At 41.7% G+C, this 12,682-nt stretch overlaps 1 protein-coding gene across 1 annotated transcript in view; it reads left to right on the forward strand.

Moving 5' to 3' along the window:
- Positions 1-12,682, forward strand: part of ntn2 (netrin 2) — a 53,451-nt gene that overhangs the window by 7,442 nt on the left and 33,327 nt on the right. The window contains exon 2 of the mRNA XM_044103459.1: positions 6,624-7,832. Within this exon, the coding sequence (XP_043959394.1) occupies positions 6,782-7,832 (1,051 nt within the window). The 5' untranslated portion in view covers positions 6,624-6,781. The remainder of the gene's footprint in view (positions 1-6,623; positions 7,833-12,682) is intronic.

Consider the following 12,682-nt stretch of genomic DNA (forward strand, 5'->3'; position numbering starts at 1 on the left):
TTCTTGAATCAGACATAAATATAGTTGACAGCTGATGTGAAATGAAACAGAAGTGAGTCATTAAAGGTTATCTATTCTGTTTCCTTGATCAGGTTAGAATAGAAGCTAAGCAAAAGTATGTTAAGTACATTTTATTTACACAAAATAATTCTTAGGGATTTTAGTCTGTTCAGTTCTGCCTACCTTGTCACTTTAAATCTAAATGAGCTGCTGCTGGCCACGCCCCCGCAACTCAAACTTGCACGTGAAAATATCTACAAACCGATGTACGGATATACAGCCGAACATCTTTGAAAAGCATTAGTTGAGCCACCTGCACAACCAGTAATGCAGCAAGTGGTTTCTGGGTGGCAGGTCAACAACAAAACACGTCGTCGTCTTTTCAAGCAACCACTGTACAACACATACAGCGGTAAAACCATCTGACCAAACATGCTGGTTGCTAGGTAACGGGCGGAATTCGGCCGGGGTTGCTAGGTAACGGGCTGGGCTTCTCTGGGGTTACTAGGTGAGGGACCTGCTGATTTGTGACGTTACATTCCAGAGTTTTTTTAAAAAGTCAAATGAGAATAAAGTGGAAATAATAAAATCATAATATTATTCCGTTTTTCCTCTTAATAACATGGCTTTATTCTCATATTTTACAACTTCATTCTTGCATTATTTCCACTTTATTCTCATAATGCTGATTTTATTCTTGTAATATTATGATTTTATTCTGGTAAAAAAAAAAAAAGAAGCAATTATTAGTATGACCCTCATACTCTGTTATACATCTATATAAACACAGAGGAAATATTTAATTCAAAATGTTACAAACTCTTCTAAAAGCAACATTTCCTGTCAAACTGTACAGATAAACTCGTGTTTGGCGGAGCTGGGAACACATTTCCTCTGTAGATTCTTCTTCTGCTACCTATTGTTGAAAGGTTTCATGTGCAGTGACCCCTGCTGTTTAAAATGAGAACCACAGTGAAAGTCATGAGCCCCATTCATCAGGTGAAGATGCACCTGGGAGGTTCAGCTGTTTCTCTCCCCTCCTCACCCAAAGCCAAATAAAACCTCTCAGCGACTTTTGTTTTCCTAATCTGTGAACTCTGACAGAGACGCCCTCGCTTGAAAGAAAGACATCTCAACATGGGATGACGTCCTGGTGTCAGGGAGAAGCTGAAATAACGTTCCCTGGAATGCCGGCGTTGAGGCCACCAGACCACCCTGCCATCTCTGGGTTGCCACGTCTGTTAGCGACAGACGTGGCAACCCACCTTCACTAATTGGGCCGACTAAAGAAAACACTTAAGTGTGTTCCAAGTCGTCCTCCTGGCAAGTCTGTACATCTGTAAAATTTTGTAGATTTTTTTATTAAGGATGCACCGACTGCAGTTTTCTGGCCGATCGCCGATCTCTTAAAAAGCCTACCTTACCGATTGCCATTTTGGCTGATACCATTTTTTTGTCTGAAATGTTGCTCAATACATCAAGAAGGTTGAATTGGCAACAATGGGGTGACTGTTGTTAACTGTAAATGGCCGGCCGGTTTACAGTTAACAACTGTCAAACCCCTCTGGAGAAACGAAAAGCACAGTAGATGATTTTTAGACCTTTGCCGAGGTTGATAACACCAGTGGATAAGATCGGTTTCACATGTAAAAATTGGCCTATTTTTACATGTGAAAAATGTAAATCGACAGACTTTTTGGAAAATCGACACAGATAGATCGGCTGGCCGATGAATTGGTGCACCTCATTTTTTCATACTTCCATTTCTGTGTTTACTGTTTCTAAAAACAGCATGAGCTTAAAAAAAAAAAACATTTTTTGGCAAGAAGTTTATGTTTTTTGGTGTATGGAAAACGAGCCATTTTAAAAATATTCAGAGTGTAACGTCCCAAAAAAGTAGGCAGTGTTCATCACCTAGCAATCCCAGCAAAGCCTAGCCTGTTACCTAGCAACCCAAGCTGAGTTCCAGCACATCTATTCAGCTGGTTTTACTGCTGTATGCTGTATGCTCTGTGCAATGGCTGCTGGAAAAGACAAAGTGTTATGTTGTTGACAATCCATCCAGAAACTACTTGCTGCATTCTGGCTGGTTGCACAGGAGGCTCCACTTCTGCTTGTCAAAGATGTGCGGTTACATAATTGTGCATCTGTTTGCAGCCATTTTCATGTGAGTGTAAACTTTGAGTCGGGGGGCGTGGCCAGCAGCAGCTTATTTGAATTTAAAGTGACAGGATGCCTTAAAACAGCTGAAAATAGGCAGAACTGAGCAGATTATAATCTCATTACCTAAGAATGATTTTGTGCAAAAAATGTGATGAACATGTTTTGTATAGGCCATCCTAAACTGCTGACGAAAACATTATTGGGTCACCTTTAAATGCCATCCTATTTGTTGCTGCAGTAATTTGCTCACTTGGGGAGTTTCTCATGTTACTCAACAACATTTCCACCATTAATCAGCAGAGGAATGTTGTAGCGACAGAGAGGAAGATTAGTTTAAATGTCACTGAACTCCCAGCATCCAGGAACGGATGAACTGCTGCAGCAGCTCCTCGTTCTCAAAGTTTGGAGTCGCATCCAACTGTAAAGGTGCAGCACCTGAAATGGGAGGCAGCCAGTAGGGGTCACTGTTGTTTCCATTTCTCTACTGAATAAAGTTTATTTGAACAGTTTGTCCTATTCAACGCTGTTATTTTTGCGACTTTAGATTTATTTCTTTAAGTTGGTGGAATGCAGCAATAAATCGAGATCATATTCAGTTCTTTTGCTTTTATTTTTAAAGACAAAGGTTGTGAAGTTCACAATGAAAAACAGTTTCAGAATAACGCCATCGTTTTATTTACTAGTCCACTAATGATAGATATTATTTTTAGCAATAAAATGTTTATTTTCTTATTTTAAAAAGGAAATAAATAATTTAGTTATTTGCATCATTTAATGCATTTATAATATTATAGAAGAACAAAATGCTTAAATGGTGTAAAGAAAAATCAGTAGAATTTTACATAATTAATCATCAGAATTATCAATAGAATAATCAATGACTTAAAGAAATTGTACGTTGAGGTCTTACTGTAGAGCATGTGTCAAACTCAAGGCCCGGGGGCCAAGTTTGGTCCACTGCAGCTTCTCATGTGGCCCTCTAGACTCCAAAGGGAGCGTAAATAGAGGCTTCACAGTAAATATTAAATATTATTTTACCACGTTTATATTTCCATTCTGTCTTATTACATCAGTCGGTAATCGAGTTTTTGCAATCCCGCAAAATCAACAGATCCCAACACTTTTTCACGCCAATGCATAATTGTAAGTTTACAGCAAATTAAAGTGATGCCAACTCCCACCTGCAGGTGGCAGTATATCTTGATTCTATTACACTGCTGCCTCAAAATTACTTAGTCTGTGATCGATATGCGAGAAACAAAAACTCACGTTTATTGTCAAATATTTACAAATATTTCTGAATTATCTTCACAAAATCAGTGATTTTTGTTTGCCAATGTGGTTCTGGAGCAAGCAGCCCTTTAAGAACATTCATGATCTTGACGAGACCCAAAACGAAAGCGAACTTGATGCTCCTGCAGATCTGAGCCGTAATACAGACCAGATTTCAGTTTGTGAGGGAACTGCTAACACTTTCTGCTCATGTCTGTGTTAGCAGGGAGGCGGAGAGGCTTTAAACAGACGCCCTCTCTCTGTTTAACCTTCTGGCTGATCTGCCAGATGCGCCGCGCAGCACCAGACCCTGGAAGAGTCCTTTAGCTGAGCAGCACATGGACTGCGCCATATTTAGTCATTAGGCCCCAACGCAGGCCGACTAAATCTGTCCCTCCGCTGTTTCTCCGTGTGCTGATCTGCTTCTCATTACTTCTTTACATCTACTTGTCTCTTTTGCTGCCTGCCATTTATCTTTCATGCTGCTAACTGTTTTCCTTCACTTCATTTAATTTCTCTCTCCTCTTTTCCATTTATTGTCTCTGTCATTATAATTGGCCTTTTCTCCACATGTTCAGAGCGTAAAAATTGGTAATTAGAAGCCAACAAATCACAAAATCTATCAGTTTTATGTCCATAATCTTCCCAGAAACCTCCAGCTTCACCACTATTGTTTTCTTTATGGAGTGCTTTTCCTGGCAAACACTTAGTTAAACTCAGACATAACTTTAAATACTCCTAAAGGTTTTATCCTTTTCATTGACATTTGTAAAGTTACACAGTAATTGCTCTACTGCTTCTATAAACAAGCTAAATTAAAGACGCCATGTTAATGTTTTTGGTTTCAAAATCACCTAGTGACCCCAGGTCGTTACCTAGCAACACAACCAAACCTTCCCTGTTACCTAGCAACCCCAGCAGAGCTCCAGCACGTTTAGTCAGATGGTTCTGCGCTGTACAATGGCTGCTGGAAAAGACAAGGGTTTTGTTGTTGGCTCACAATCCAGAAACCATGTGATGCATTTTCATTGGTTGGGCAGGAGGCTCCATAATTGGGTATCTGTTTGCAGCCATTGTCACTTGCAGATTTAAATATTGAGTTTGGGGGGGCGTGGCCAGCAGCAGCTTATTTGGATTTAAAGTGGCAGGACGCTTAGATAACAGATTAAAATCTTATTATAATGAATATATCTTGTGTACCCAGTAGACCAACCCTAAACTGTTGAAGGAAGCAAAATAGTTCACCTTCAAGATTGTTTTTGACTTCATACTGAAGGGTTTCAAGTGGAAAGTGTTGCAAAAAAGTATTTCATTTAAATGAGTTTAGTAGATGAGCAGCAGATGACATGGAAGCAGCTGTACTCCATCGTCCGCCTGGTAACTCCCAACCTGAGCCTGACAACGGCCCAACGAGCTCTGAAGAGTCGCCCCATTTACCAGACCACTTGCTTCTTTATTGGGGGTTGCTGGCTTTGGACCCTTTGCACAAGAAAAGAACTTCTGTTTCTTTCTATTTTGGACTTAAACCCCTGAAAGCCTCGACTGAACTGGATACAGAGGCGGCCTTTTGTTGCACCGCCATGAAGAGGGATGCTGTAGTAAAAGAGAGTGTGGGGGTATGAAGAGGCGGCTGGGCTTCATTGTAATTTAATAAACACCTTCAAAAGAGCATTGCAGAAACTTCTCCACTCCTCAGTTTTTAGTGAAATCTTCCAGATTTGAGTTTTTAAAAAAATGGAGGGATTAGGGAAGGAAAAGCTTCAGGCGATTCATACGTCTCTTTCTTTTAGCCAGGGCTTTTTCTCCCAGCACCACCCAAATCTTTCTCTCACTGGGGAGGAGTGGCCTCTCGCCTGGCTGTGAGCATTTCAATGCAGGTATCTGTCTGCACCCGGAGCCTTGAAGGCTTCAACGGAGCGCCGTGGCCTTAAATCCCATAATATGAAGAATAGTCTTCAATAACTATCACTTCTGGGGAATTTTCTGGGTCGATGAAAGAAGATAATGCAGACTTTAGAAGACTCAAAAACAGCTGCAGTGGATGATTCCTGGTAAATTTAAAAATGACAACCACACACATTTTTAAGAGACTTAACTCATCTTGAAGGATGGATATTTATTATAATAAGAATTGTTCTATATTGATATTTTCACCAAGAAGAAGAAGTTATTGTTTGGACTGGTGCAAAGACAGATGATAACGTGGATCAAAGCCTGAAAAGATTGATGTGCATTTTATTTTATGCAGTGGATGCTTGGTATTTGATCAACCAAACCTATTTTAATAGTTCAAACATTAAATATGCATTAAAATCCTTATGCAATAATATCCTTATCTCCATTTTTTTGTGGATTCAGCCAATCAGCTCCAAGGAAAATCAATGGCGCTCCTGGATTGGCTGCTTCGCAAACCCCAGGAAATAACATGTCAAGTCGCTTTGCAACAAGCTGCACATTTATTGAAAAACCAAAGTGGAAAACCTTTTACATTTTGCCTACAGATATAAATCGTAAACAGCTCCTACAAATGAATGGCGAAACAACATGCCTGTATTATCCTGCAGGTGGCAGACATCCTGTAATAATCAAAGCTTTTGTATTTTTGTGACACAGAGCGGCTTCTGTGTCACGTCGATATTTTATCCCCCAGAAAATTCCATCAGATTTTTCCTTGTGAAACGATGATACGACCAAATGCTGTGGAAGGGACTCTTGTTCTCTTTTGTCAAGACTTTCTCTTTCAGCCAAGGTTCGACCAGAGTGGCACGCAGTTCACAGCTTTGCACTCCCACATGGGGATTATGCGGGTGACTTCTGCCATGCTTTTCAAGCCTGACCAGAAGGTGGGGGCAGTTTTGACCTGAATAGCAGAAATGAATGAACGAGAGGCATTGAAATTCAAGATGCAGTCACTTGCAGCCTCTAATGTCTCTCTTTAAATGGCCACTTCCTTTCACTTGGGGCCCTCATTTAACTGTCTGATCCTTGACATGCTTTTAGTCAACGAAAACATTCACTCTGGCACTGGAGATTCATTTGAAGCTCCTTTATAAGGGCAAGCTTAATGTGGGTTTAAAGACGTAGCTTTGTTTTAGGTGGTAGATCAGTGTCACTTTCCATCTTCTGTCCTGTTATGGTAAAAATATGCCTGTGACATTGACCTTTCTGTCTGTTTCTCTCTCTTACAGGAAGGACTGGAGTGAAGGGCCACTGAGCTCAGACACTCTCCTTTCACTGAGTGACAGAAACTCACACAGGGGAGAAACACTCGGACGCGTCCTTCCAGGCATTCAGCATTCTGCACAGCCCAAAGTTTGCAGAAGTCAACTCCGGCCCTTTCAGCAGGATGAGGGAACCCCTGAGGTGCCCGCTGGGCTTGTTCTTCCTGCTGACTTTAGTCTCCACTCACAGTGCCACCAATCCTTTTGCAGGACAGCAGACATCCTTGGACCCTTGCTATGATGAGGCCGGAGCTGCAAGACGATGCATCCCTGAGTTTATAAATGCCGCCTTTGGTAAGGAGGTGACCGTGTCCAGCGTCTGCGGCCGGCCTCCTTCCCGCTCCTGCAGTGTCGTTGAGCGCAGCGACGATCGCCCCTCTGTACGTGCGTGTCAGATTTGCGATGCATCCGACCCTCGGCGTGCCCACCCTGCCTCCTACCTTACAGACCTCAACTCAGCCCACAATCTCACCTGCTGGCAGTCGGAGAATCTGAACACGTCGCCCCACAACGTGACTCTCACCCTCTCTTTGGGGAAGAAGTTTGAGATCACGTACGTCAGTCTGCAGTTCTGCTCGCCCCGACCCGAATCCCTAGCGGTATACAAAAGCATGGACTATGGCAAGACTTGGATGCCGTATCAGTTTTACTCGTCACAATGCAGACGCATGTACAACAGGCCCAACAAAGCAACTATTACCAAACAGAATGAGCAGGAGGCGTTGTGCACAGACGGCCACACTGAAATGTACCCTCTCTCTGGAGGACTTATCGCTTTCAGCACTCTGGACGGACGCCCCTCTGGTAAAGACTTTGACAACAGCCCCGTCCTGCAGGACTGGGTCACAGTCACTGATATTCGTGTTGTCTTCAGTCGGCCCCAGCTCCCCAGAGAGCTAATGCTGGGCTCTGGCAGCAACGTTGGAGGAAGGGACGACGACCCACTGGCGGTAACGTCAACGTTACCAACGTACTTCTATGCAGTGGGAGACTTCCAGGTCGGTGGAAGGTGCAAATGCAACGGGCATGCCTCGCGATGTCTAAAAGACAAGGAGGGGAAGCTGGTGTGTGACTGCAAACACAACACAGAGGGGCCTGAATGCGACCGGTGCAAACCTTTTCACTACGACCGACCGTGGCAGAGAGCCAACGCTCGAGAGGCTAACGAGTGTCTGCGTAAGTCCTTCTGCTTTTCTTCCATTTCAACATTAGCAGACGATGCTTTCTGTGCTGCAGTTGTTCAATCCTCTGTGGTCAGAGGTGCAGAAAAAACATTTATTCTATAAAGCAGGAGGGTCAAACTCATTTTCATTTTGGGCCAAGTCAAAAATCTGAATCTTCTTAAAGGATGTATTGATAAAATCAACTAAACTGTTCAAATATAAATAAATAGTTGTTTGTTGCAGCATTTAATAAGTATTTTATAAAATTAAATAATCGCTGGTCAGTCCCTCCAAGGTTTTATGATTGTTTTTGTATTTTTTGCTCTCAAAATCACAGATTTTGTGGTTCTAATTTTAAAATATTTGTAAGGAATTTTGTTCTAATTTATGATGTTAAATGTGACTTTTTGCTGCTCGTCGTATTGATCACAGGCTATAACTTCACATCACGTTTTCCATAATTAAATGTTTAAATTTACAAAATTAAAACTAAGATATTAAACTTGAATCTCTGATTAATTCAGAAGTGTTTTTCTTACTGGTGTTGTAATTATTTTCTTGTAATCATTGAAAGACGGTCATATTTCCTCTTGTTTGTCATCAGAGGTTTAGATCTAGAAATGTAAAAGGTTTTGGAGGAAACGTACTCTTCAGTGACCATATTACTTTTTTCTTTTCACTCCAATAATATTCTGTTTTTAGATCAGCTGGTTTTTATGCAGGTAAACATTTAAAACTCCATTAATCCTTGCTGTGGTTTTAAAGAGTTTATGTTCAACTTCATAGTAAGGTTTTGGGAAGGTGAACAAAATTTACTGGAAACTTAATTTAATAACAGAATCTACTTCCACAGTTTGACATTTTCCTCTCTGCATTTAATTCAAAGGGTTGGTACTTTACTAGTTTGTTTTGTGAAAGGTGAAAAACTCTTCACTGCTTGCAAGTCTAAACCCAGGATGACAGGATCTGGAGTCCCTGGCGCTCTGCAGAGCGAATCCATCCAAGAATGTTATTTGGCTGCTTTCTGTGCAAGTCATCCTGTCGCTTTATGAAATCCAACCAAGAAAAACTCCCAACATGTCGAGCAGGAAAGTTTGTTTGCTGATTATATTGCATTTGATTAAAGATGAAGTCCTATCAGTGCTCTGGCCTCAGCCTGGTGTTTGTTCTGTAGCATAAATAGATTCAGGTTGAGCCAGTTTTGTTTGTCATAGGAATTTGTTAGCATAGGAAAATAAAACCGTATTAGAAACCGCTGTCCCCACTGTAACCTTTGCTCACTGAAATGAAATTACAGCCAGAGGGAGGAAAAGAAACAGTGTGTATTTTTCTAACATGTTGTAATTACCCAGTGAGCTGGCCTGAGGTCACATTTAGCACTGAACAGTGCCAGATTTGTTTAAAGGGGACCAGGAGTGACAGAGCCAGAGAGGTGAGGCCGTTCCAGCCAACAAATCCATCCTCTCCTCACCAGCTACTCTGAGCCTCCAACCTCAGCTTGGCTTCAGACGGGACTGTAAAGCCTCCATTTACTCAAGGCAGACGGATGCAAACGCACTCACAAGCCTTTCTTCAACAATATCCTGTCAATCCCTCAGTGGGCTCTCGCTCACACTTTTCCACACGCCCTCTTTCAGATGTTTGCGAAGTGTTGTACCTGCTTCCCGTAAATCTCTTTGCTGTGGGATTGATCTGTCACTTCGATCCAGAGCCTCTGGACAAAACAACCAGATTTCTGCTGGCCAACTTCCATGACCTCATCCCTCTGCTCAGGCAGGGCGGTTCGGGCCCGTTTGCTGTTGCACGCTATACCTGCTCACGCATTTAAACATGCCAGAAAGCTGCTCCCACTTCTCTGGGACTTTCAGCTGCAGAAGCGTCTGCAGAGGATTAGGGTAACTGTGTCGAGAACGTCAGTCTTTGTTTTCCTGTTTTATGCCTTCCTGAAGTGCTGGACCAGAGAGTTCACTCCACATGTGTCAAACTCAAGGCCCGCGGTCCAAATCTGGCGCGACGTAGCGTTTTCTGTGGCCCTCTGGACTCCAGACGCAAAATTACACCAATCAGTCCCTCCAATTTTTGGCAGAAATTTATGCAAAATCAATAAATCCCAGAATTTGTTTGTACTAGTGCAAAATTGTGAGTTTATTGCAAAAAGTGTCAGAAATCTTGGGCTGAAGTGATGCCAACTCCCTCCTCCAGGTGGCAGTATTTATTACTTCTACTAAACTGCTGCCTTAAATTCACTTGATGTCAAGTTGCACTGCAAAAACATTAAATCTCAGCGAGTATATTTGGTTTGGTTTCTTCTCTTGAACTGAGACAAAACATTTTCAGCAAGAAATAGAAGCTTGTTTAAAGTCAATGATTCCTCAATATTGATGAAAAAGTTACAGTTTCACTGGCAAGAATATTTAAATCATAACGTGGAAAAATGTGTTGTTATCGGAGAAATAATCTAGAAGTGGAGCTAGAAATTTTTTAACAATATTAAGGGATTTCACTGCAAAAACACAAAACCTTACCGAGTATTTTTGGTCTATTTCTAGTGTAAATATCTTAGTATAGTTGAAATAAGACAAAACTAACTTACAAGAAACTTTTCAACAAAACATATGAGCTTGTTCTAAATCAATAATTTTGTAAGCAGTGAAAAAAATGTAGTAGGTCCTCTGGTTGTTTATTTCACTAATAATTAGACATTTTCTCATGTTATAAGTGAAATAATCTGAAAATGGAATTAGGTTTTTTTTTTTTTTTTACTTAAGACAAACTCCTATATCCTGCTGAAACGTTATTTGTAAGTTAGTTTTGTCTTAATTCAAGTGTACAAAGACATTAGCACCAGACATCAGATAAAAATACTCTACAGTATTTATGTGGCCCTCTGGAGTCTTAAGGGCCACATAAATAGCTTTGGTGGGCCAGATGTGGCCCGGGGGCCTCGAGTTTGACACATGTGCCCCAATTAGTCGTCTGTTAAATTTTTACCTCAAACAAGAAAAACTTCCACTGACTGGTTTGTGTGATTCTTCTCCAGTTTTCCTCAATGTTTGACAAGCCTTGCACCAAGATAACCGCCTGCCGTCTTGGCAAACTCACACACTCTGTCCAGACACGATCCATACACACACACACACACGCACACCCACACACACACACACACACACACACACACACACACGCACACACACACACACACTTATGTGCCGCCTTCATTGCTATGAATCGTCCCCGAAGACACAGGTTTACAAATCCCTGCTGAAGCGGTGGAGGACGGCAGCCTCATAACCGGCTGCGTGTGTTTGCGTTGAGGGCGACGCGGTGGAAAAAGCCGTGATTTATCTCCGCTGCGCCTGAACCGCAGGACAGAACCAGGAAACAGATGGATAAGAGCAATTTGGCTTCTGGCTGTGATGGAGCGCTGGCTGTTCTGTCGGCATAGCTGAAGTTATAAAGTAAATACTTTATGTTGATTTAAAAATCAGGGACACTATATCACGCCTTAACAGAGTCTGCCAGCGCGTGACGTACGTGACGTCAGGACTCTGCCGCTCCGCCATGACAGACATCAAAACAATGCGCTCACAAAAACGGACATCTGGTGGCCTAATGCCGCTTTTATTTAGTTGATTTCACTTTAAAATGGTCATAGGATGCTGCGCGGGAAGCTGCTCAAACAGACAAGGACAGAAACCAAACGTCTCATTTTATTGCGTAACTTTTAACGTTGATGGACAGCAGCTGTTGATCATTATGAGCCTCGTGATCACAGATTTACAGCGAAAACTTTTTACAAGGCAAGAAAATTAACGCTCATAAACTTTATAAGTAAGTATATAATGAGAAAGATATCAAATATCGCATTATGGAGAAGTTCCAGTTTAACCGTTGGTAACCATGGAGACGAAGCCGCATCGTCATGTAGCCTAGCATGTATGAAAAAAACTGGCTAGCATCTGGTCTCCTGTCAGTTTTTAAGACTTGAAGGGAGTCATGTGATGTGAATCCAGGCAAAGTCAGTAATTTGATCAACACGTCAAGAAAATTATGTTAGTAATTACAAATAAAAAAAACTCTTTCTGCATCAAGGACCTGTGCTGGACGGGTACAATTTGCATCATTTGTGAGGACCACAAACGGGCCCTGGGCCGCACGTTGGACATCCCTGATTTATGCAGAAGCAGCAGGGCTGTCTCTGCTCGGCTGTGGCACCGAGCGGTTCTGTTCTGCAGAACTTCCTCCACCCCATTCCTCACTCAAACCACAGGAAGTCCAGAAAACTGGATGCCAGATCCCATCCATCCCTAATGGGCCGGCTGAGCCAGCAGCGTGGCAGCAGACACACCGGCATGCATTCATGGCATGAAGTAGGAAGGTAAAGGTTGATGTGCCAGGAATGCAGGTGAGGCTGCTCTGCTGCAGAGTCTGGATGCAGCACTGAATATTGAATATGTTGAATATTTAGAGGGAGAATTTGACATCTTGACTCGATGAGATGGTCTTCTGCTTCTGCGTAATCATTACAGTTTCCTTGGAAATTAAACCAATCAATCCAATAACCTTTGGAGTTTAAGAATGTTAATGTTTTTCAGAGTTAATATATTTCTGATGGGTTTGTCAGGCCACACTGTAAAAACACAAAACCTCAGTGTTTTGTGTTTAATTTTCAGTTAAAATTAAGACACTTGAATTAAGAAAAAACTAAATTACAAGCTAGAAAGGAAGCTTGTTTTTAGTCAATAATTACTTAATATTAATAAAAAAATCTTATTTCCAGTGTCAGATTATTTAATTTAAAACAAGACATTTTGCCCCAAATTATAAATAAAATAATCTGCCAATGAAACTCAGACTCTTTCA

Source organism: Gambusia affinis, linkage group LG20 (assembly GCF_019740435.1).
Source record: "Gambusia affinis linkage group LG20, SWU_Gaff_1.0, whole genome shotgun sequence".
Lineage (NCBI taxonomy): Eukaryota > Metazoa > Chordata > Actinopteri > Cyprinodontiformes > Poeciliidae > Gambusia > Gambusia affinis.